This window comes from Cynocephalus volans, chromosome 11, assembly GCF_027409185.1.
Source record: "Cynocephalus volans isolate mCynVol1 chromosome 11, mCynVol1.pri, whole genome shotgun sequence".
Lineage (NCBI taxonomy): Eukaryota > Metazoa > Chordata > Mammalia > Dermoptera > Cynocephalidae > Cynocephalus > Cynocephalus volans.
Window position 1 is genome coordinate 71,578,907 of NC_084470.1, and position 26,317 is coordinate 71,605,223.

The window sequence follows — 26,317 nt, forward strand, 5'->3', positions numbered from 1 at the left end:
TATTAGTTTAAACCACTAAGTTTGGAATTTGCTACCTAGCAATACAACAAAAATTAACACAACAGTCTATGCAGGACAGCAACTATAAAGTCATGGGGAGGGGCATAGTGAGCAAGGAAAAAGACAGTTAGTAGCCACATCATGGGCCATTCTAGGACAAAGTAAGAAAGTTTAGTCTTTACCCACAGCATACAACACGTGACGCCTAGTGCACAGTAGATACTTAAAAAATACCTGTTAAATGACTGACTGACTGAATGAACGATGAAAGTAAGTTTCTAAATAAAAGTGTTTAATACTAGACTTCCATTGCCACTCCCCCATCCCGAGATTTTAAAACACTTCTTCAATAGATATTTATTGAAAGACTGTTATATATAAAAATACTGTATTGTTGTTACAGGGCCAGGAAAAGTGATTAAGAAACAGAGTCTGGCTCAAGAAGCAAATTTTCAGCTAATATATCTACTGGAAACTTCTGGACCAGGAAAAATCTATGTAGTTATATGGAGATTAAAGACTCTGTAATGAGGTATAGATATAAACTAGCAATCTGGGTCACAGCTGAGAGCCTGGTAATTTGAGGTTTCTCTTCAGAGTCTAATAAACCATCTGAAAAGCTGCCAAGTGCTAATCAAGTCCAAGGAAGATAGTACTGTAATGAGAGAACCACATCACCAAAGGCCACACTGATGATGATTTGGAGGAAAGAAAATGAAATGCTATGAAAATTAGCAGTTCAATAATGATGAGAAACTCAATATTCAAAATGCAAAGGTATTTATAGATTGGGAAATCATATCCCATGTCTCTAGTCAAGTCTACCACACTTATCTGAAAAATCTCTAGAAATTCAGAGGAAAAGAATACTGTCATCTCCTATTAGTTGGAGTGTGCATGTTCTCCCTGCTGCCCATCAGGCACAAATGATGGCTAAAGATAAGGTTAGAGTCATGCTGCTGATGTTTTCAGGAACAAAGAGTGTGAGCAGTGATGGCATTTTCAAAGAACAGAACCAAAACGTGAGGAAACAACTGACTTCCTGAGCTCACGCTCATCCGCATCCCTTCAAAGTCAGCTGGGTTGCTTTACTAAGAAGAGTTTGCTTGCATTTAAACTTACATGAGGATGTAGACTTGACTCTTTCTAAAATGTACCTCCAAGGTGTTTTTCAAGTGAAAATGTTCACATATTTTAGAATGAGGCAATTAAGGTTAACTCATAAGTTAAGCAGAGGAGTAGGAAGTAACAGACACCTGGTACAATTGGGCATCAAATCGACACCAAATTTGGAAACCAGTAAAGGGAAAGGGGAGAGATAGTGCATCTTAAAAATGTTTTTAAATCCCACATCATCATTCTCATCATTAGCTTTGCACTTCAGGAAGACAGAAAGCAGACCTGCCTTAGTCTCACTTCTCAGGTGATGCAACCCATTCTCAAAGAGATTACTTTTTTTTGAGTTAGCTTTAGATTTCAACCGAAAATGCTCAAATAGCTACATAATTGATTGCTTCCTCCCAAGGGTCTATGAAAAATAAAAACAACACTGATTTTGTAATGAGTTGCCAACTATTTTACATTGAATATTATGTTGAGTATGAGCAACCTCTATGAGACTGATCCATAGATTCTCAAATAAATGAAATAGACTTTAAAAATTCCATGTGCAAATATGGAGACATTTGTTAAGCCTTCTTGCTTTTTTCTTACATTTTGATAGACATAGTTCATGTTACAACAGACAACTGATATGTAACTGATATAATTGCTCTTTGATAAATGTCATTTCTCATTTGAGATGAATATAGCAGTTACTGGCAGAATCTCATAGAGATCACAGGAACTTTTAAAAAGCAGCACCAAAAAATCAGATTACAGCTTCCCCTAGGATGAGATATGCATAAAAGGAAAATATTATGCATGTTTCTGGTCTTGGAACATTGAGGGATTGCTTTGTCTCGTAAGGGGAAGGTGGTCCAGAGAACACAAAACAAGAAACGATTTAAGCAGGGTGAGAATGAAAGAGATATGATTTCATTTGCATATCCTTGCTCCTGTGAGTTGACAGAATTTTGCAGAGCTGAGTGTAGTCTAGGAGAAAGCGAGTGAGAATCTATAATTTCTGACACCTGATTGCAGGGCAAGAGAGGTGCAGTAATTCCCCTGCTTGTCCACACTCGGCCAGCAAGGGACGAGGAGAAAGGTAAATTAAATCCATGCTTTGCTGCCTGGCTGCGCAGAGTCCATGTGAAAGCTGTTCTGGTCAGTCTGGGCTATTTTTGGGGATGGCATCAGAGAGCTCTGTCCTACCACCACCCTCAGTCCATCAGGGAACCCCCCCCCCCAAAAAAAACTAGTACATCAAAGCTGTGATTTCATGTATCTTACTTCTTAAGATAAAGATGGTTAAAAAAGTGAGTTCGGAGTTGGTTTAATAAGAAATATTTAATATTTAGAGTACAGGTAGTACTTGCAAACGGCAGAAATCATGAAGATGGTGTGCAAATGGCTAAAGTCTAGAAAACAGTTGAGAAGATAACTTTCTTTTTATCCCATTGTTTTAATTGCTTCTTTGTTGAGATTTTTGGTATTTGTTTCCATTTACAAAATAATTGTATGTATGCTTAAGGCAGAAAACTTGAAGACATAGAAAAATACAAATGAAAACCATAAAAATCAAATATAATGCTACCTCCTAATGATAAGCAGAGTTAACATTTTGTTTTTTGCCCATCCAGTACTTTTTCCATCCTTTCCCCACACCTTCCCCACATAAAAATGGAGCTATGCCTGCACATTCTGTTTCATAGCTGTATTTTCCACTTAGCAATACCTAATGAACATTTTTTCATGTGGTCCGCACTCTTCTTCAACAACTCTTTTATTGGATAAAGAGTATTTCCTCATATGGTTAAGTCAAAACCTAGTTAATTAATCCCCTACTGTTAGGAATTAAACCTGCTTTTATCTCTTCACTCCCATATAAAAGACTGCAATGAACATCTTTGGACATAACACTATTGTACACATCTCTGATTATGTACATATAAAAAATTTCTAGAGGTGAAGCTGCTGTATCAAAAGATTTGCCCATTATAAAGGTGTTTTGCAGCAAATTAACACACTACAGAAAGTTTGCAAAAACAATTTATTCCAGCAGTAAGTTATAGGAATACCCACTTATATAATATTTGTGATACATTATCTTTCTTTTAAAATACTTTTACTATTTGCCGATTCACTCATATAACAAATTACTAAAGACAAAGAAATATAAAAAATTACATATTTAGAATTCATTTGTATTTTTTCATTTTGTGAATTATGTGCTTATGTTCTTTCCCCCTAGTTTCTACTGATATAAAACCCTGAAACAATAATCAGCTTTAGGTGTGAGTATAGAGTATAATACTAAATGCCTTAAGTATCCCTTTCCCCCAAAATACTTTCCTTTACCTTTCTTATAATTCTCTTTTGGCTAAGGGGACAATTGTTATTCTGGGGAGAGAGGACATTATTCTTTAATATTACTGTATTTTTTTTTCTAACTCATGGAAAAGATGTTGAAGATAAAATAAACTGAATTACTTCATTTTCTTTTTTAGAAGAAAAGAGCAAAATACGGTCCTGTCTATTCAACAACTTCAAAAACACTGAGGTAAGACACGAAATGGTATAGCAATGGATTCATTCTAGTAATGCTAATGTTTGAACAAGAACAGAAAATATTCATGATAAGCTGTTGTAATAAGAAGAAAAATTAATCCCTAGAACACTTGACCATCTCTGTAATTCTGAATCTTACTTATAACTCAGGTGGGAGATTTTTAATCTCTTTGAAGGAATGACACCTTTTTGTGGTGGAGAAGCCGTGGTGGTGGTAGTGGTGGTAAAGCCATCTCCCTGTCCCATTCTAAAAGTGCCACATGGGATGCAGTAATATTTTAAATAAAAAGAACAATTACATTTAATTTTATATTGAGATTTATTTGAGAATTTGAAAATACTTTTTGACCCATCAAAGAAACTATCTCATTTGGCAGTGTTCTGAATTGAAGTTGGCTGAGAAGAAAGCAGATATCAGGACTATCTTTGAATGCAATGCATGTATTATCTTATGAAATGCTAAACAGATTCCTACTTACTAAAATATCCAGAAAATTCTGGGTGAGATATAATAGTTGAGAAGACCCTACCTACTAATTAAAATAACTTACCATTATCCATTTATCAATACAACAAACATTTACTGAGCACTCACTATGTACCAAGAATTGCTCCAGATGGTGGGAATATTAGTGTATAAGGCAAAGATGCATCTCCACTGTAATGAAACTAACACTCTAGTGAAAGGTGGTTGGGAGGGTGAGACAGATAATAGATCAGTAAAAATAGACAAATAAGAAATAGAAAATAGTGGTAAAATAGAAAATAATGAAATGTAATGAAAATAGAACAAGGGGATGTGATAGAGAGGGACCTGGTGAGGTGTGAAGGGGAAGCTTTAGGTGGGGTGGCCTTGGAAGACCTCTTGGGGAAGATGGCATTTAAGCTGTACCAGTCATGCAGAGGTCTTGGCAAAGAGCATTCTAAGCTGAAGAAAGAGTAAATGTGAAGGCTCCCAAATTAATTCGATGTGTTGGCAAAACAGAAAGAACGCCACTGAGTAAGCATTCCAGGAGAGTGGTATGAGCAAGCCTCAGTTGGGACGTCATTCTAATGGTAACAGCCATTGAAAGGTTTTAAGCAGAAGAGAGGCAAGATCTGATCTAATTTACATTTTAAAAAGACCACTCCAGCTGTCTGCGGTGGGTGCATTGATATGGAACAAGATGGGAGGCAGGTTTACCAGTCAGGTAGACACTGTGGTCATCCAGGTAAGAAATGTTGGTGGCTTGACCTAATGGGTAGCCATGAAGTAAGCCTCAAAATCCTGTAGTTCTCATATTGAGTATTTAGAGCACTGTTCTGGTACTCTCTGCTGAGTTTTTGTCTTTTCAACTAGACTATAATGTATTTTAATTGCATCCATTTGTAAAGAATCCCATGTTGCTCTGGGCTTTATACACCTTGAATTCTTATAACGATTTAATCCCAAGCTCATGTGTAGGGTGGTTAGCTAAATCCCCACGGACACAAAGCTAGCCAAAGATCATATTAGGATTTACCTTGGTCTGTCTGAGCAATTCTAGGCTAATTTACTATACTGTCTACCTTAGGGGGTGGAATTGGCCTGGGGAAACTAGGGCACAGCTGATTTTTTTTCTAACAGTTCTTAGAAGTGGAAGGGCAACAAAATTACCAGGAAAGGAGGCCCTTGTTCAAAATGCAGATTCCTGGAGGCTGCAGAATGAGAATATCTAAGGTTGGGGGATAGGAACGTGCATTTTAAAAATGCTCCCAAGTGACATTAAAATTTTCAGTCTGCAAAGTAAGCAATAAATAGTTGTTGAATGAATGAATATCACGGTAAAGTTAGGCAGGAAATTAAGATCTAGGATAATTCACTCCCCCAACCCTCCATCCAAAGCAAATACAGGCCCACTGTGGGGTGGGTCCAAGCAGAGCCTCAGATCTCCTCAGCAGATCCACTCAGAAATTCATAATGTGACTAATGCATGGGTATGATTAAGCTCAGGCCTTATGCAAGTTTTCTATTCTAAATAATTACTCTTGACAACCAGGTGCTAAATCCAATTGTCTCACCGGCTGAGGAAAGCAAGCCCCCCAACTGGTAAACACCACCTGTTTTAAAAGCAAAGCCATCTTTAAAAAAAAAATCATTATTATGATTTTTAGCACTTTCGATGCATGGAAACTAAGCAAGCCTTACTCATAGGGCCAACTTACCCATTAGACACAATGAGCTCAGTGCCTAGGGCCCAAGAGACTTTTAGGGGCTCACAAAAATGTTTCAATTTCCTTTAAAATCAGAAGAGAATCATAAATATAATCTAGCCTTGACTATATGCAACTTTTTAACCAATGCAGTCATAAAATATGATTTTTATTGTTTTTTCCTCCAGAAGTGGCCCATAGAAGTCATAATGCAGCTCTGCTTACCCAAAGCTGTGGGCCCATGTGAGAGCCACCTTACCTGGCAGGCATTGTACAGGAGCTGATGTTCGAACTTCTTGATCCCAAGAATGTTCTGGAACATCTCGTAGAGTTGCTCCTTGCTCAGAATCAGCTCGGAGGCTGCGCTGGCTGTCATCCGGGCCTGCTGCTTCCTGGGGTCCTCTTCCCCACGGTAGATGGCATCAAACTTGGCCATCCAGGAGCTCAGCACAGTCTCCTTGCTGAGGCCGTCGATCTCAGGCAGGCTACGCACCCTCTTCTCAATGTGCTTCTTGAAGACCTCCCGCGAGTCATTGGCAGAGCAGCCCCCACTCTGCACCATGCGGGCTACCCGGTCACTCTTCAGGAACACCTGAGCAAGAACAGGGCCAGGAAAGACAGTCAGCTGTGGAGGTACCAGCTTCCTGCGCTGGGCTACCCCTTCCTGTGCATCACAAGAGGCACCAGGTGGGTCCCATCCTGCTCTACCACCTCCTGGCTGTGTAAACTCAAACAAGTCACTTATACATTTTGTAACTGTGTCCAAATCTATAAAATGAGAATAACAATAGAACTTACCAGGTGTTTGCAAGGATTAAATGAGAAAATAATATCATGAGAGGCAGCATATACTAGGGTACTTCAAAAAGTTTCTGGAAAGATTTATATATTATCTTTTAATTGTATTTTTCATGAATTTTTTGAAGTACCTCATAGTGTACAGATGCTCAGACTGCATGGGTTCTTTCTCTGCCTCTTACTGGCTGTGCAACTTTGGGCAAGTTAACCTCTTTGTACCTCAGTGTTCTCATCTATAAAATGGGGACAATGGTAGTCCCTACATCACAGGTATTCTGCAAGGAGGATTAGATGGGTTAATGTATGAACAGCACTTAAACTGCCTGCGTCACATTAAATGCCATGTGAGTGATTGTTGTTGTTGTTGTTGTTGTTATATGTAAAGTGTTGGGCACGATGTCTGCACGAATGTTAACCACTTATAGTATACCCCCTCCATGATACTTGTTATAGTTGGAGTCAAACAAATATTAGGAAAATATGTGTTTAATCATCTCTCTCCCTTCCTGAAATGCAAACTGCACATGGGCAAGGACTGTGTTCTTATTCCCCACATCTTCAGTTCCTAGTGTAGCACCTGGCACTTTGAAAGTGGATTAACAATGAGCATATGTGTAATTCAAGCTATTTTGTAGAATGAAAAACCAAGACTCCAGAGAGGGGAAGGGACTTGCTTTTGATAAATTGTCTGACTACAAAAGTATGGTCTTTTTACTTCCGCCTGGTTCCTTCCTTCCCTATGAGAGGTCTTCTGCCTAGAGCAGACCTTGGTTGTTTTGCTGGCGTTGCCTAAGTCCTGGGACCAAACCATCTACTAAGAACATTTTACCTTTGCTCCACTGCCCGCCACTCGGAAGCTTACACAAGGACATGGTTCTGGGGAGTCATACAAGGCAGTGAAGCTGCTGCTTCATATTCACGGAGAGGAAAATATTGGATACTTTTGAGCTGTGCTCTGGTCATGCTTCAGAAGGTACATAAACATCCTGCAAGAGGTAGAGCAAATGTTCATTCCCTGTCAGATTTCAGGAAATGCCCTTGTTGGCCAGGAGACGGCATTGCTTGGAGGGTGCCTCATTGCCTCACGCTTCCGCACAGAGCCTTTCTTGAGGTGAAGAGATATTAAAAAGGTGGCCTCCATTCATTGTTGACTTAATGAACTAATTTAGAAAGGAGGGCTGAGGGTTTACTTCATAGTGCCTGCTCCCCAGTGCCTGAGAACTGGTTCTCACTTGAGACCTTAGAGTTGATTTGAAAGTCAATTATAGAGGAAAAGGTTCAAATGAATCCTCAGGCCTTATACCAGCCTTAATGAGCTAAAGAATTCACCTGAAAACCTATAATGTTTAGTGTGTATGGTTTCTCCATCTAATTAAGATGTTATGAGTTGCAGCTATAGATCAAAATCTCAAAGAACAAAGTTTTGAGGCAAATAGAGGAAGTCTCTAGAGAGGTAACATAACACTGTGGCAGGAGCTGTAAAGCATGGTCCCAGCTAGCTCTGCCACTCTCTTGCTGTGTGACCTTGGGTAAGTCACCTTTCCTCTCTGATTCTCCAATTTCTTATCTGTACACTGAGGGAGTTGAACTGTAAGATTTTGGGGTTGTCCTTCCAGCTGTAATGTTCATACTCTTCTTTATGAGCCCATTCATCCTTTCTTTGGGTACTCACTAGGTGGAAGACACTGTACGAGGTGCCAGGGATACAATGGTGAGGAAAACAGATTCAGCTCTCATGTAGTGCAAAAGACATCACTGTAATAATCCCATAAAATATAATTACCATCTGGAACAGGTACCACCCAGGGAAAGTACAGGGGTCCATGGGTGTCTATAGCCAGGAATCTATTCCAAAATGTGGTCAAGAAAGGCTTCCTGAAAGCAAACACCTTTGAGAACATATGTGAAAGATGGATAGGCGAACAGACAGTGAAAGGGTATCTCAGAGAGAATGAACAATGTGTAAAGACCCCATGTGCCTAAGGAAACAATGAGGAGCCTGTGTGGCTGTGGCCCTGAGGGTCTGGGGAGACTGATGCAAGACAGGTGGGGAGGGGCCAGATGGCCAAGGGCGTGGGCAGAGTCATTAAGGCTGTCAGGCCGCATCTTAAGGACACTGGGAAGCCACTGAAGGTTTTAAACTGGGACATGGCACAATCAAGTTCATATTCTCTGGCTTTAATGTGGAAAACAGACTGAAGAGAGCCAAGAGAACAGCCAGGGAGGCCAGTTGAGAGGTACTTATAGGAGTACAGGTGAATGATGATAGCAGTGGGGACACAAAGGGGTTAATTCTTTGTTGTCAGCTCTAATAAACATCACAGGTGACATGGAAACATTCCATCAACAACTGCCTTGGGTTGAATGTCCCCCCAAACTGAATCCCCACTGTAACTCTTGAGAGTGGGAAATGCTATCATGTTAATTGAAAGGTGGGGCCTTGAAGCGGTGATTAGAGTGCAGGACCATGCGGTAGTGAATGGATTAATGATGGTGGTCAGGGGTGTGGTTCTGAGGGCTTTTAAAGGGGAGCATGAAGAGTCTTTTGGTCTCTCTGCTCCGCCATCTGCCATGTGAGCCCCCTGCAGTACTGCCACCACCAAGGCCTTCACCAGCAATGTTCCCTGGACTTTGGGCTTCCCAGCTCCAGACACTATAAGCAAATAAATTTCATTTTCTTATAAATCACCCAACTTCAGGTATTTTGTAATAAGCAATGGAAACAGACTAATACAACCAAAAAGCCATACTCTCCTCATCTGCCCATACCGGTGGCCTGTAAACCTAGAGCAGGCCCCAGGAATAAGCTCTCAGCCCCACATTCTCTTCCCCCAGTGCCCTTCCATAGCTGCCATCTGTCACTGTTTTTGTGACTGTTTGGTAAAGATCTGATTCTCCAGGCAGACTATAAGTTCCAGGAAGGGAGGGTTGTAGCTGTTTTTACCTATCACTTCTTAGTGCCTAAGATAGTGTCTGGCACATAGCTGGTGCCCCGTAAACATTTGTTGAATTAGTGGATGAATAAGAACAAAGTAGACTTCTCTACTTTGAATAGAGACCCTATTGAATAAGGGGGGCAAGAGGGTAAAGAGGAAACCTGTAGGCACAATGTATCGGTCTCTCAAAACAAGTGACTTAGATGTCATTTTCCATGGAACCTGATAACAAGGGGTAAGAAATCAGGATGTTGGTGCTCTGTTGCAGCTGATGTCTGTAACTGGCTGGGCAATCCCTGAATCCTGGATGTTTCATCTTCTTCACATAGTCCCTTCCTTTGTACACAGTAGCCACTCCATAAATATTTCTTGAGCCACTAGTGGATGACCTTAGACACGTCAGTTAACCTCCACCAACCTCACTCTCCTTGGCTGTCACATGAGGTTAATTCAGCCTTCCTTCTTTGACAAGGATCAAACTGAGAGAGCTTTGAAAAGTGGAGAGCTTTGTGCAGGGTAAGATATGACTGCCAGGCCCCAGAAAGAAGAGAGATGAGTGGACTTGTCAGGAGTGTGGAGGGAGAAGGCTGAAGATTGAACGGGCAGGAAAGATGAAGTGCCAAAAGGAGGCAGCATGGCCATGGAGAGAGATGGTGGCGGCAGCAAACTAATTTTCCAGGCATATCATCTGTCAAAAAGGAAGTGGGGCTGGGCCAGCCTTGCCCTGTAATGAGCACAGACAGTAAGTGCCGATGTGTTTGTGTGTCTCTAAAACAACCACCAAAACTCATTTGTGCTGGGAGCACTTATATTTTTGTTTGCCTTTTTCTGTTTTTGTTTTTTAGTGGCTGTCACAAGAGACTTCAACCTCAGGCCCGCTTCTATGCAGGTGCATCAATAAATCCTCCCTACTTTTCTGCCAATTTCTAGACAGGTCATAATGAGAGATGGAAGATAAACAAATAAATATGGAATTGTGAAGGGCAGTCAATTCATGGATTTGACCTCATCCATCAGTCCTTCCCTCCATCACCAGAGCCAAGCAACCTCAAGGTTGTATTAGAGACACTCAAACACATCAGCACTTAGTGGCTGTACAGATTATGGGGTGAGGTGGCTCCCAATTTCTTGCTGATGGGCTGAGAAGCCAGGACAGATTCTTTCCTACTCTGAAAAAACATTATTTCAACATATATAAGGAAAAAACCCTAGATATTAGAGTAAGATAAAAAAAAAAAAAAAAAGCCATAAGCAAACCTGGCTGCTGTTTATGAATGGCACATAAATAATGGAAGCAGACATTGTGTGTAGGAGCATGGGCTCTGGTCAGACCACCTGGGTTCAAATTGTGGCTCTACTGCCTGCCAGGTTTGTCACCTGAGCATGTCACTTGATCTTCCTGGGCTTTAGCTTACTCATCTCTAAGATGGAGAACCTAATAACCTTATCTGGTAGGATTTTGGTTGGGATTCAATGAGATAATGCATGCCAACTGGTTAGCATGGTGCCTAGTACAGGGTAAGAAGGTAATAGAAGTTAGCTGTTATTTTTAATAGAATATCATGCAGCCATGAAAAAAGATATATATTTTTCATTAGCACGAAAAGATGTTCATAATATATTGTTAAACCCAAACCATCCAATGGTAAGGGTGAGATGGGGTTGGGGGATAGGAACATGACCCTGGATGGAGAACACCATAAGTAATAAGGCATTTTACTGAAGAGAGTATGTCATATGTGTGACTTTTGTAGAGGTAGGTAGGAGATTGAACACAATGATGCTAAATAAAGAAAGCAGGTTATTACTCTTTTGTAGTAATTTCCCACCTTAACAGAAAGTCAAATGGCTATCTTGATGTGTATAGACACATTAAAAATACCTGGAAAAATATATACCAAAATTTAATAGTGGTTATCTAGGATAATGGGATTACAAGTATTTTTTAAATCAATTTAAATTTGGAGATTTTCCTCCATTGTCTGATTTATTTTTACAATTGGCATGTCTTACTTTCATAATCATTTGAAGCATCTCTTTCTACCTGGAAAAATACAGATTTTACTTAGAGACAAGGTCCATGTTAATTTCTAAAATAAAACGCACTTTGGGATCATAAAGATATTCTTCCCCCAAAAGTAGGGGATTCTGGAGCAAATTTCAGAAGGATATCTGGGTCTATGACCTATTGGTAGGTTGTGGGTTAAGAGCCATAGCAGTCTCCTTCTTCTTTCCATGTCCTTTCCCCAACTCCACCTTGCACCTTTCTTACTCCCTGACTATTCCCAAACTAGGCAGTGGATTGATTCTACCAATTTCCGAATTTCTTCTATGATTTCTATGCAGCATATGAGCACCACACCACCATTCTCTCCCTCTAAACTTAATATATTAATAATAGATTATATTAATGAAGAAACTGAGGCTTGGACTTGGCTGAGGTCCCACGGCCAGCGTGCAACAGAACTGGAATCCAGCCTCACCTCTGTAGGATGCTAAACTCAGCCCATAATCATTCTGCCCTCTGTCTCCTCCTTGCCAGGCTTTCACAATAAGAATGAATGCCTCTAGAATGGGCAGTTACTCTTCTCTAGGGATGTATCTGTTTTAAGGTCATGGAGTAGTTAGAGTGGGTTTTGCTTACTGGAAAACATATTGCTTCATTTTAGAAAAACAGCCAGTGTGACCTGACTTATATGGGTCTTAGATTAAACAGAGGCTGTCACACTGTGTAGGGGACACCTGCAATTTCTGCCTGCCACCCATCCTTCCCCTTCTGATGGCAGTATCTCAGTCTTTCTTCCTTTCCCACTGTGCCTGGTTTCAGTGGGACTGCCAATCATAGCATCTTGTCCTTCTTTAGCCAACTGGTGGGGTGGGACCCGAGCTTTCCCAATCAGACTTCCCCTTCTCGGGTTGATTCAGAGTAGGGTGGCATGAGAATGGAAGGGGGTTGGTGTAGATTCATAACAATAATGGAATGTCCATTATGTCTGGTTACCTGGCTTTCTGAGTTAAGCTGCCCTGGTTTCCATCTTTTCTGAAGCTTGGTTATTTCCTTTAACAACAACAATAGTAGTTTTTATTGTTGTTGTTGTTACTATTAGGGCTTAATTCAACACAATTTAATTTGTGTTGCTAGCAACTAAAGAAATGTGAAACAATGTATTCAAAGCTAGTTTAACAAAAATCAGCCAGGCCTTTGTTAGAGAAGATCAGCTAAAAAAAATTCCTCCAAACAAAACTCAGTCATAGCAGCTTCACTGGCTGAAGCCCAGACATGAGCTGTAGTGTTCTAAAATGTATTTTGATGAGTCTTCCAACATGTTCGACACTCCCACTTCCCACCAAATACCCCTGTGTTTTCTTCCAGGCAGGATTCTGCATTTTGTAAAGCTTTTCTATTCACCACTTTTCTCTGATGCCAGGACCAGCATGTGCAGGAACTACAATTAAGCAAGGAGGCGAGGGTGAGGATACAGAGTGAGAGGGCTTATATTTTAGACATTTGTCTTAAAAGAGCTGACAATTAGAAAGGGTGTGGGGGCCATGGAGAAGTGGGGGGCCATGGAGAAGTGACCCTGTGTCTCAGGACCTGTGGGGACAAGTTGGAGTTGGTAGGCCCCATCTCAGAGCATTCGCCCCAACCCCCAGTCCTCAAAGCCATAAGTGACAAAATGAAAGGAATAACCTGTTGCCCTGTTTGACCTGCCCTGACAATCAGGGCTACCAGGAAAGGACACAATAAACCTGTACCTTCTTGAGAGTAATGAGCAAACTTGGTCTCCCTTTGTCCCTCCCCAGCTCGGAACCCAGGCCTCACCAACTTGCTGTTGTTGGTGGCTGACTTGTTTCACAGTGGGCTGGACAGGCACCAATGATAAAAGGTCAGCACCACCCCACTCTTATTTCTACAAAATTGCTCATTACTACTCTAGCATATGGACAAATCATTACTACTTTAGCAAGACAAGGCCAATGCCTAAAACCAAAGTTTTCTAGTATGGTAATCTCAGGATTTTTGAGGAAAAGTCACATTATTTTTTTAATGTCATTGTTACTGTTAAATTGAGATGTGAAGGTTTGGTATGGTGGGGTGGTGTGTGTGTGTGTGTGTGTGTGTGTGTGTGAGAGAGAGAGAGAGAGAATTTGGAAGAAGGATATTTGCTGATATTGTCTGCTGAGCATACATCCCCCCACTTCTGGTAAAAAACACCCTAATTTCTTATTGGGAAACCATTTCCCTTTCACTGCAAATAGCTCCAGAGTCGGGCTGAGCCTGTACTCAGGCTGCAGAGATGGTATCTGTCCTAGGCCTTATCCCCCTATGAATTCACCCTTCATCTACTGTGATTGGTTCAGGAAGAGACATAGGACCCATGTCAGTCCAACCAAGTCACCCTTGGGACCCTCAGCAAAGAGGTATTCTTTTTGTTCCTGGGTTGCTAAACTTGGCTACTAGGGTCCTCCACATGGCGAGTACCCACCCAAGAATGAAGCCAACACAGGGAGAAGTACAGCAGAGGTACAAGGGCATCTTTGGAGTCTCTGGACCCAGCCGTGGCTGAAGCCAGGCCAACTCCTGAACTTTAAAGTCACTTGAACAAATACATCTCTTCTGAGGCTGAGACCAGTTTGAACTCAGTGTCTGTCACTTGTAATCCAAAGAGTCCTGACCAAGACAGATGTTGACAGGAAAGTAATTGGATCCCTGAGCAGGGTGGAGGAAGGGACATTAGCTTCTCCACAGCCCAAGAGAGAAGAGAGAGAGAAAGGGAGGTGTAATCAGCTCAGAGCTCTCCCAAGTAAAGTGTTAATCCTGATCCCTTGATTGAGGACCTTCACGTGAAAGGATCAGAGTTTCCTAGAAAAGTGAATCTAAGACTCTCTAAAGCTTTTCTAGATCATTAACTCCCCACATTCTTTCCTATGTTACTCAAACCCTAACATTAAATATTCAGTAATTTCTCAATGCCTATATTCTCACCAGACTAAAAAGAAGCTCTTTCAAATAAACTAGCCCCTGTAGAGGAAAATACTGGGATCACTATAGATATAATAGTAATTTCCAGAGACTCATTAGCATGTTGATGACTATTAATTTTCAAATTTAATTAATAGATAGAAATGGCACTTTCTTTTAATTTATGTCATTAATCAAATGAGCTTTCTAATTAAGATCTGCAATCTACAAATTTATAAACTCTAGTGAATGACTCTGAACATGGAGAACTATTGATAAGGGTCTGCCGGGTCTGGCAAGGGTTCTTTCATTACTCTCCCACTGGCTTTCAGAACTTGAGAAAAAGAAGTTAATTTCATCACCAGACAGTTTTTAAATAAAATCTTTGTTAAATATATTCAAGTTACTCACTGCCGTACATCATTGCAATTCCAAATCTCAATTCCACTCCCCATGAAATTCAACTCAAAAATTGTATCACGTCAGATAAAAACAGCAAGTTTAATGCTTATTGGCAATAATGGATGCTACTTATACAATTAAAAAAAGATTTAAATTTGGACAAATATAAAAATAAACTCGACGTCTAAAACAGATCCGAACAGAAATTTCATTGAGGAAATGGTATGTAAGATGAGTCTGTGGTTGGACCTCACAAACACCAGAGAAAAGGGCTGTTTACTATTAAAACACTAATTAGCAAACCAATCAATAATATTTTCACCAGATCTAATTGCAATCTTGTTCCACTCTTTCTATAAAAAAGGAGTCAAGTACCTTAGCAAGTGGGAAAGGGAGTTTTATGAATCAGGATTTCTCCCCCAATGCTTTAATCAATGAACATAATGAAAGCATCTATTGTGGACTGGATTGTTCAATGGCAAACCAAGTGTGTGCTGAGAGCCCCAGCAAAGCAGGAGTATCAACATTTTTGTTTTGAAATAATTTGCCACCTAATAATTAAAGAAAAAAGGAAGGAAGGAAGGAAGGAAGAACATCAGTGAAGTAATCTCATGGGGAAAAATTCGATTTTGTTGGATTTCCTTGCACTTATTTTACAGTTTATCATTATTATACTTTCAATTGCATGTGGCAGGATGCCATAAGCTTTCACTGCTTAGGAGTTGGTTTCTAATGGTTTTAATCTAGCCTTGACAATAGATAAGACATTTGGGGAATAAAATTCTAAATGCAGAGAATATTTACTTGTTCATGTTAAAATAGATTAATATAAAGTAAAATGTCTATTTTCCCTTTTGAAAATATGCATGTCAGGAAAACATTGCCAATAGGAAGTTACAGCATGTCCACTTCATTTAATGATACATAAACAATAGACAATGGAAACATGGAGAAAGAATACTAAAAAAAATTAAACATACTTGTGGAATTGCAAATTCACTCTACTGATAAATAAAATTCTGAGATCTGGTGGTGAAAATTTACCTGTGATATATACTTTGGACATACATCATTGTGATTCCAAATCTCATTTCTACTCCCCATGAAAACCAACTGAAAAATTGCATGACATCAGATAAAAGCAGTAAGTTTGACATTCATTGGTAATAATGGATGCTACTTGTAAAATTTAAAAAAATTTTAAATTTGGACTAATATAAAAATGAAGTTGAATTCTAGTGTAGCCATTATGGAAAATGATATGGAGACTCCTCAAACAGCTGCAGATAGAACTAACTGCCTTATGAACCAGCAATTCCACTGCTGGGTATATACCTCCAAAAATCATCATGTTGAAATCATCATGTTGAAGGGATACCTGTACTCCATGTTTATTGCAGCTCTATTTACAATAACCAAGAGTTGGAACCAGCCTAAATGCCCATCATTGGATAAGTGGATAAGGAAAATGTGGTATATCTACACAATGGAATACTAAACTGCCATAAAAAAAAAATGAAATTCTGCCATTTGCAGCAACATGGATGAACTTAGAGAAAATTATGTTAAGTGAAATAAGCCAGGCATAGAAAGAGAAATATTACATGTTCTCAGTTATATGTGGGAGCTAATAAAAATAAATAAATAAACAAATAAATAGAAGAAGAAGAAGAAAAAAAAAGACACAACTACCACAATAATTCTTTGAACTTGTTAAGAAAAGTGAACAGAACTGAGATTGCCAGGGTTGGGAAAGGGGGAGAGGGAGAAACTGGTAAAGGGCCATGAAAAATCAATCACATTGTATAATGATAAAAAAATTAAATTAAATTAAATTAAAATTTTAAAAGAGCATTAGCAAAACAAACAAAAAAAATGAAGTTGACTTCTAAAACACGACTTCTGATATGGCGGGATATGTTCCAATGACCCCAGTGGATGCCTGAAACCGTGGGTAATATTGAACCCAATATATCTTATATTTTTTCCTATATATACATACCTATGATAAACATTGTAAGTTAGGCACAGTAAGAGATGAACAATAATAACCATTAATAAAATAGAACTCTTATACCAGTATACTGTAATAAAAGTCATGTGAATGTGGTCTTTCTCTCAAAATGTCTTATTGTACTGTGCTGACCTATTTTCACACTGTGGTTGACCGTGGATAACTGAAACCACGGACAGCAATACTGTGAATAAGTGGGAACTAGTGTGTTTTCTCTTCTGTAGGTTTTCTCTGGAGAAGAGTACTGCATTTTGGACAGTGTCCTAACCTCTAGAAAAAAACCCCATGGCAACATTTTAATAGAAAGAACAAAGAAACTAGTGAAGTCACCATCCTTGGGAGGTGCTATCGTATTTCAGAAATGATATAAGTGGTGGGAGAATGCTCCCGACTGTTAAAGTTTCAGCTTGTGACATTTTAACAGCTGTGACCTTGAGTCATCTACTTAACCTCTCTGTCTCTTCATCAGTAAAATGGGAATACTACCAGGACCTAACTCATAAGACTTGTAAATTGTATGGAAAACACTCAGCACACTGCCTCGTGTAAAAATCAGTTGGTAAATAGTAGCTTCTATTTACAAAAACAAAACAAAACAATGCTGTTATTCCTTAACCTTGTAACCAATCACCAAGCCCTTGGCCTCAGGAGATCCTGCAAAAGGCCAGGACTACCATTCCCATTGACTGGTAGCTCCAAATCCCTGGGGAGGCTTGGCACCTCCTGTGTGCTGACTCTTACCTCGTAGTAACTCTGGACGGCATTCATGAAGGCTTCGTCAGCCACGATCTGGGTTTCCCCATTGAGGAAAGCCTGAAACCGGTCCTTGACTGTCTGCAACTGCTGTTTACTGATCTGTAAGAAACAGAGGAAGAGGGTGGGAAGTGAGGACTTGGTCTAGATCATGGGCCAGGTTACTTTACGCTGATGATGCCAGGTCCATGGGTGTGCTGCGGCCGGCTGGTACAGGTGTGTAAGAACTGACTGGTAAATCTGCAGGAACTTTTGTGAGCCAGTGTGAAACACAGCCATTATTCAAAAATAATATAAATTACAGTTAAATCATATTAAAAACAAATGTAATACATTTGTAATACTCAAAATTCATCACTTACTGATTATTTTACCACATTTTACTTTTATCCGTACTTTCAAGGTTTCTTATAGCTATGGTATTTGTGTGATGGAAATCATGTATAATGGGGTGCTACCAACAACACATTCAGTGACATCTCATTGACAGCTTGACATTAGCCAAAGCGGGGATATTTACATCACAGAAACTTGCAAATGCTACAAAATAGGGTGTGTGCGTATGTTTAAAAGATGATTGTTAAACATTTCATAGCAAACACACCACTGCACAGGCCCCTCAGGTGGTCTCATATACCTTGCTAAGTAAGCACAGTATGGCAATACACAGAGGTTCTCAAATTTTATTCCTGTTGTTATATCTATGCCCACATGACATAAGATGTTTAGGTACAGGATACACTTCCAGGATGTGGCATCAATAATTTGGGCAGTAGGTTATGTACAATTCTCTGCCTTATCAATCCCACCTTCCTTCCCCTCTTAGAAAAGCATATCTAAAAGGTTCCTACCTATTCTTCCTCCACCCCTTATCTGGCCATGTCTCATGGTCCTTCAGTCTCAACACAAGTAGCACTAGCTTATGAAGCCCTGCCTAACCCTAGCCTAGGGTAGGTCTTCCTGCGGTGTGCTTCCACAGCACACCATCTGTTTCAAGTACTTGTTAGTTATGATTACATGTTAGATGATCCATCTTTTCTCACTGTCTTGTTCTTTGGTGTTTCCCCAGGGCCTATCTTCATACCTTACATGGGACAGGTATTCAGTAAGTGCTTGTTAAACGAGTGAATGAAGTGTAGGAAAAATATACTATTTTCAGGTATCCTTTCATTGGTTCTAATTTATGTAAAAAAGTCAGCAAAAACTTTGTTAAAATTTTAAAAGTTAAAACGTTTTAACTTTTAAAAAGTTAATAAAGTCTTTGTAAAAAGTTACACTTCATAATTGACAATGGGATATTGTCTCTGAAGAATGACTGTTCTAGTAGGAAGAGTAAGATCATTCCAGGACCAGTTCTTTTGGCCACTATGGCATCTTGGAAAAGCCACTTATATTTGGAATTGACCAGAGAGCTAAGAGCCTTTAGCTCTTAAAATAATAAAATAAATATTTAAAATATGTATTTAAAACAGGACTGGGTTTAAATAAATAAAATATTTTATTAAGTAAATAAAATATTTTATTAAGTAAATAAAATATTTTATTAAGTAAATAAAATATTTTATTAAGTAAATAAAATATTTTATTAAGTAAATAAAATATTTTATTAAGTAAATAAAATATTTTATTAAGTAAATAAAATATTTAATAAAATAAATAAGTTTTATTTTGTTTTCAGTTTTTTCACTCAGAAAATTATAATTCGAATTACGCATTGCCTCAGGAGAGTTATAATTATTCAATGACATAACATGAATTTTTTTAATTCTGAGTTTCCATATAAATTTAAAGTGCTTTTACCATTACAGTCAACACAAGTAGAAAATAAAGTTTAAAGCTGTAGGAGACTCAAGCCCAGCATGAATTTTGACTCAATCAGGAAACAAAACAAAGTGTTGAGAATGGACCAACATAGCCACTGGGGTGCTTTAATTAATTTTTGTAACTTTGGGAAAAGTGGGGAATAGTGGAGTTAGGGACAGATAAAAAGGGGTTAGGTATTTATCAGACTCATATTTGTTACCTTCTAGAACACCACTATTCAATGTTAACCACATGTGTAATGTTAACCACATGTGTAATTTTAAATTTTCTAATAGCTACAATTACAAATAAAAAGAAATAGGTGAAATAAATGTTAATATAATTAAACCCAATATGTCAAAAATACTATCATTTCAACATGTGGTATCAGTGATCTGAGCACTAAAATCACAAGACTCCTGACTCATGGATCACAAGGCACCTGGTGAATGTTATTATCTTATTTTTCTTAAGATGTTTCCTTGAAGTTATTCTTAGTAATAAGAACTTTACTATACGAACACTGCCTAACCACAGAGAGTCAGAGCTCTCATCTGCTGACATCTGATTCTTCTCTGTGTCCATCTTTCCTTTCTGTAAGTTACCCCAGTTAATAAATTTCTCTGATTACTGAATGGGCCTTCCTGATTCCTTTGGTGTCAAGTTCCTTCTCAGTTTGCAGGGCATTATACTTTAACCCCATCCCTGCACACTTTGCCAACTGCATGAGGCAAAATCTTAGAAGCTCACAAAAACAGCCAGTCTAAGAATCAATCTGTGGGATAGAGTTCATCCCTGGGTAAGAGTTAACTAACCTAGATAGAATTGAATCTAGAAGGTGACCTTGCATGAACAAAGTGAAATAATTGGCCCAGAGTAGCTGACAGTAAAACTCTAAATAAACAAATGGGCTTTGATGAGCCACTTACAGAGAGAACTATCCTAAAATAGAAGTACATCTAAAAGCATTTAATATGTATAGAAACCACTTGTGCATCAAGGTTAGAATTCAGAATTGCAGTAATGAGTTCCAAGAGTAGAAAACCTGAAAAGATGAAAGACAATTACTGCAGAAGAAAGTGCTGTGGTGTGTTTGCTAGAGCTATTTAAGCATTCTTGGTTCAATCTATCTCATTAATCAAAGCCCAAAAATTCCAGCTGCATTTCAGTTTGTAATTTACTGCAGCATTCTGGAGAAGTGTGACATGGGGTCTACAGTGGGGAAAACTGCATGTTCTAAGTCCTGGTCTCAGGAGCGGTAACATTGAAGTCAGAGCAAGCTCAGGTGAAATCCTGGATTTACGACAAGACCTTGGGCAAGTAGTTAACTTTGGTTTTCTCCTCTGTAATAGGGGATAGTGCTGTCTACTTTATGAGTTTTTGTGAGGACTAGATAATATATGTGAGTTTCATAGCATAGTATCTGGCATAGAGTAATAACAAAAACAATATAAGAAGAATTATTGTTATTATTTAGTTTTTCTTTTTCCCTTTCATTAGTCTATTATCTTCTTCCAGTGCTCCTTTTCTCTTATTTACTTAATCTTTTGAAGTTACATTGATGTGGTATTTTTTACTCCTTTCTTTCTTGGGCTTCCTATTTTAGAGGCTGGAAAGCCAAATACTCCTTTCCCAGTTTCCCTTGCAGTTATGGTGGTCATATAACAGAGGGAGAAAACTATTGGGGGACTTCTGGAGAAATGTTTGAAATCCTCATAAGGAGTACACTTGTGGTATAGCTCTTTCCTTTCCTGCTGTTCCCTTCTGCTGAGAATACAAATATATTGTCTAGAGCTGTGGTGTCTATCTTGTGACCATAAAAGTAAGACCAAGAACATCACAGAGATGTTGGACTTTACGTTTTTGGGTAGCTGAACAAGTGTTTGTAAACAACCATCTCTGGCCTTCTCACTATGTGAGAAAAAATTAAATCTCTACTTGTTGAAGTCACTATATGCATCTCTTACTTGTAACTAAATGCTTTCCTAATGGACACATGTGGCTTTCTCCAGTCATGAAAGATAGCATACTCACTAAAGTTCTCATTGGTTAATATGTCTCCTGTCACAGCAGCAACTGTATTATAAAAGAAGGAAGAAGCAATGCTGACCCTAAAAGAATGAATCTAAAATGGTGGCATTCTAAGTTGTCATTGGATGTAAGGAGATGTTCCAATTTTCCACATAGGTGAAGTCCTTCTCTACTTAAGGTATAATGTCAGCATCATATATTGTAATCTAACAATATAAGCTATGCTTTTTCTTTTTTAAAAAAAATCATTTGAAAAGAAAGAAAAGAGGGGTTTTAAATTTTTTTCTTCATTATAGAAAATAGGCAAAAATGTCAAAGCAACAAGTGCTTTAAAAAGCATCCATTAATCTAGAGAGATTAGGGCAATGTTTATATAATTTCCTTTCCTTAGGGGTATCAAAAATTTATATTGAGCCATTAATTTTATTAACTAATAGAATATCCTTTTCCTACAACCAGATTCAAATATTTTCTATTCTAAATGAAGTCCTACTTCTAGGAAATTTAGAAATCATATCATCTTAATGAAATATTTACTTATTTACATAAAATTCTTCTCACCTTCTCTATTACATACATTTATAGAATGTATCCTGAAAAAGGTATTTTATTCATTTGGCTTGAAAGTGAGTTTTATTTACTTGGCATGAAGAAAAAAGTTAATTACTTCATAATGGGAAAATATGAATAATTCTAAAATGAAAGTTAAGGGGTAGAAATATTGAAGGTGGGAAGAGTTGCAATGAGGCTGTAACCCTGGACTTCACTTTGGAACATGGTTTCCTGAAGTTCAACCATCTAAGTGATACCTTCATGAATATGCCCTCCCCATGCATCGACTGTACTATTTACTTCATATTTTTGTTGTAAGCATATTTAAAGTCACTTTATTCTTTAACTGAAACTTGTTCTAAGATTTTAGAATCATAGGCTTTATGTGTTAGCTACAGTGAAAATAGATACGTACCATCATCTTTCATAATCTATCACATTCTAGGAAGTGCTTCTTTAGAAAAAAATTTTAAATCTGCTATATATGAAAGTTCTTGCAGTTTTTTTTTAAAAAAATAGGGTAGTAGCTAAATATCTTTAAGTTAATTACTACTTTAAAAAAACCTCTGAGTTTTAAAATCATTAAATCATAGAAAGACCAATCATGCTATTCCTAAAGATCTGTTTGGGCAGGAGAGGAAGAATAAAGGATATAATATGGGCACATGATACCAGCACAAGGAGTTCTATGACCTAAAGAGAAATGATCTTGGAGACAGAATTGGAACATTGATTGAGATGGGATTGGCTCAGAAAACAATTATCTAGTAGAAGAGTAAAAAAATGAATCTAGAAAGTGAATTGAGTGAGTGCTAACAGATTGAAGACGGGATGAGAGGAGGAAAAGGATAGAAGGAGTGGGAGGCCTGCCGTTCACTCCTCCCCCCACAAAGCATCTGAAAAGTTGTGCTTTAGTAGGACAAGTGTCCAACCCCTGAACCCAATAGTTATAGCTTTTTAAAAATGAAAGTCTATTTTCCCAATTTGGAGACATTCAGGCAGTATTCACTTAGATTATTCTGACAGGTGGTCAAATATGGAGTTTTAGACCCACAGCCTCATTAAGACTTGTTCTAGCCATCACGGTTCTCGAACTGTTAGGTTTCAAGTCTCTTTAAACTCTTGAAAGCTACTGAGGACTCCAAAGAACTTCTGTTTATGCAAGCAGTGTTATATCTATCAATATATACTGTAGTAGATATTAAAACTGGAGAGTTTAAAATATTTATTAATTTATTACAAATAACAACATTAAACCCATATGTATTAACCTAAATAACACACTTTTATGAAAATAACTCTATTTTTCAAAACAAAAGAATAGTGAAAAGACGCAGCATTTTATAGTATTGCAAATCTCTTTTAGAGATTAATAGAGGACAGTTGGGTTCTCATTACCGCTTCTGCGTTCAGTCTGTTGTGAAATGCTGCTTTGGTTGAAGTGCATAAAGAAAATCTGGCCTCCCACAGACATGTTGGAAAAGGGAGGAATATTTTAGTAGCCTTTTAGATAAATTTGGATAGTCGTCTCCAATACCACACTGAAACTCAAGTGGTGGCATTTTTTTAAACGTTAGCTGTAATGTAAAATTGGAAACCATACCACTGAGCTTTTTATACTCCATTACATTAAAATCTACAGGTCTATCTTGCTCTTTGAATGAATCTTTTACTCATGCATTCTTTTAAAAAATCATACATTGGTGATATAGAAAGTATCAGTTCATTGAGTTATGCAAATCTTCCAAATGTTGACACATTTTGTTATACAATATGTAAAAAAATCATACTACTTAAAATCACCACTGTCACCAAAAAAGTCTTTAGGTATCAGGAAACTGTCCAGATGAAGGTGGTAGATTAAAATCTCAAATTCTATCATTGTCAAAAAATATTGTCTGTTTTCCTTGAACTAACAGGCTCCCTCCGTTCACTTTCAAGAGGACATTTGTGAAATACTCAAATTTGTCTGTTATTTCAAGTGAAAGTGGTGTTTGATCAAAAAAAAAAAAAAAAAAAGGCTGATTCAGTTGGCAACTCAATCACACAAGTCCTTTCCCATGAGACAATCATTGTGCTAAGTGTATCACATATTCTTACCATTTTACTATACAGAATATTTAAAAGATGAGCACTCAAGGATCAAAATTTAATAAAATTACTAATTCCTACTGCTTCATCAAGAGAAGCATTCAGTGGGGCTAGCAGTTTTTAAGCAGCAAGTGCATGGCCCTGAGGAATATGATGACGATGAGTTCAGTTTGGCACCATGGCCCTGGTGTGTGCTAAGCCAGCAGTGGTTTTAGTCACCACCGCTTTTGCACCATTATTGCACATGTCAACACAGTGAGGAAAAAAGCAAACAATGTCTTGATATAATTAGGAAAATCACTGTACATACCCCCAGAGGTATGTGGACCACAGTTGGGAATCAGTGATGTAGGCACTCAACAAACCTGACCAGCTATTAATGCCACAAGTAGTGAGTCAGGAGGAGAGGTGTAGGGTACGATCTTAGAGAACTCTGCATGAGACTAGAATAGGCAGAGCATAGAGCATGGTGCAGGGCCTTGCATGCCAAAGTGAGGAGTTGGGATTTACTTAAAATGTGATGGGAAACCACCACAGTGGATTGTACAGGAGGGCAACATGATCTGACAGCATGCAAGATTAAAGAACAGGAATGAGTCCTGAGGGTCAGCATAGAATCAGGAGAATGTTCCATGTAAGCTGTGGCATCTGAGGAGAGGAGGGTCTTACACAGTGTCTAAATCTCTTCAGAGGCAGAAATAGCTGAGAGAAGAGGAAGGATGGGGAAGGTGAGAGGGAATGAGAAGGCCATTGCAGGCTGGGGGCACAAAATAAGTGAAAGAGGGAGATGAGGAAATGTGGGGTCTATCTGGAGGACAAGGCAGGAATCTCTTCAGTTAATTTATAAATAGACCCTGCTGATTCAAAGAAAAAGGATTCCAGGCAGCTCTCAGTATGAGCTTGCAAAACAGGGTAGTCCAAAAATAAAGTCACAAATATTGGGAATGAAATGGCAGATAGTTCCAGGTGGCTGGAGCCCAGATTAAAAAGAGCAGCAAAGCAATATGTGAAATCACTAAATCATTACCTACCATCTTGGGTCTTATGAGGTTTAATAGAAAACTTATCAGTAAAAATCATTTCCAAAGAAAAGTTGAAAAAATCTGAATGCAGTCTATGTGCAAGTTGTACAAGATTCTTCAATATAACTCCTCACAAACTGTGACCATGATCTTCACTGAAATTGATTCAGACAAGAACCTTGTCCTATCCCAGTCAAGAACAGTGAGAGAAAGTACAATGGATCGGCAGTCACTCTTCAGGCTGCTTGGGTATTTGGAGGAACGTGGAAACAGTTTGACTGGTTATTCTAACAATCTCCATTCGGGATCCAGACTGACAGAAAAGAAATGGGACCGTGCCTCAAGGTGCTCTGAACTGCGAAATACTAAAAACACAAGTACAAACTCTATGTAAACGGTGGACTTTTGTTAATAATAATGTATCCATAATTGGCTCGTCAGTTGCAGCAAACCTATCACATTAATACTAGGTGCTAATAATAGGAGAAACTGTTGGGGGAGGGGAGTATGGAGTATGTGGGAACTCTGTACTTTCTGCTCAATTTTTCTGTGAATCTAAAACTGCTCTATAAAATAAAGTATATTAATTAAACACATACTCACACACATGCAAACTGAGATCTTTTATAAAGGGATCCTAATATGAAGGTACTTCAAAAAATTCATGAAAAGATTCATATTATCTTTTAATTTTATTTTTCCGTGAACTTTTTGAAGTACCCTCATATAGCAGCACACACAGTACAGGCCTAAGGATACCCAGGGAAAAACAGAAAATCCTGCCACTCAAGCTTGTCCTGAAATTCAGAAATGGGAAAGAATAAAAAGCCATCATTGTTCTGGAGTTTCATCATCCCATGTCCTATGGCAATATGAGCCAGATGGATTGCATAGAGGTTTCAGAGACCTTTACACACCCACAAATGAGTTCTGGCTTATTAAAATGATATTTATTAGTGGCTCAATTCTCCCCCTGCAATATTGTATTATTAATATTTTAAAGGCATCCATGATGCCTTTAAATCAATTATTCTTGTTCCATCTGACAGAGAAATAGTTTTGGTTCTCTTGGAAGCAGCAGAGAGGGTGAACTTCCTTCAAGTTGAGTGAC

The 26,317-nt window shown here is 38.4% G+C and overlaps 1 protein-coding gene across 3 annotated transcripts in view; it reads right to left on the minus strand.

Annotated features, from left to right (window-relative positions):
- The window catches only part of CADPS (calcium dependent secretion activator), a 431,225-nt gene that overhangs the window by 310,709 nt on the left and 94,199 nt on the right, over window positions 1–26,317 (minus strand). For all 3 annotated transcript variants that reach the window (XM_063113329.1, XM_063113327.1, XM_063113328.1), the window contains exons 2-3: window positions 17,696–17,809; window positions 6,101–6,433 (exon numbers count right to left, since the gene is read on the minus strand). In XM_063113329.1, coding sequence (XP_062969399.1) covers window positions 6,101–6,433; window positions 17,696–17,809 — 447 coding nt within the window. The remainder of the gene's footprint in view (window positions 1–6,100; window positions 6,434–17,695; window positions 17,810–26,317) is intronic.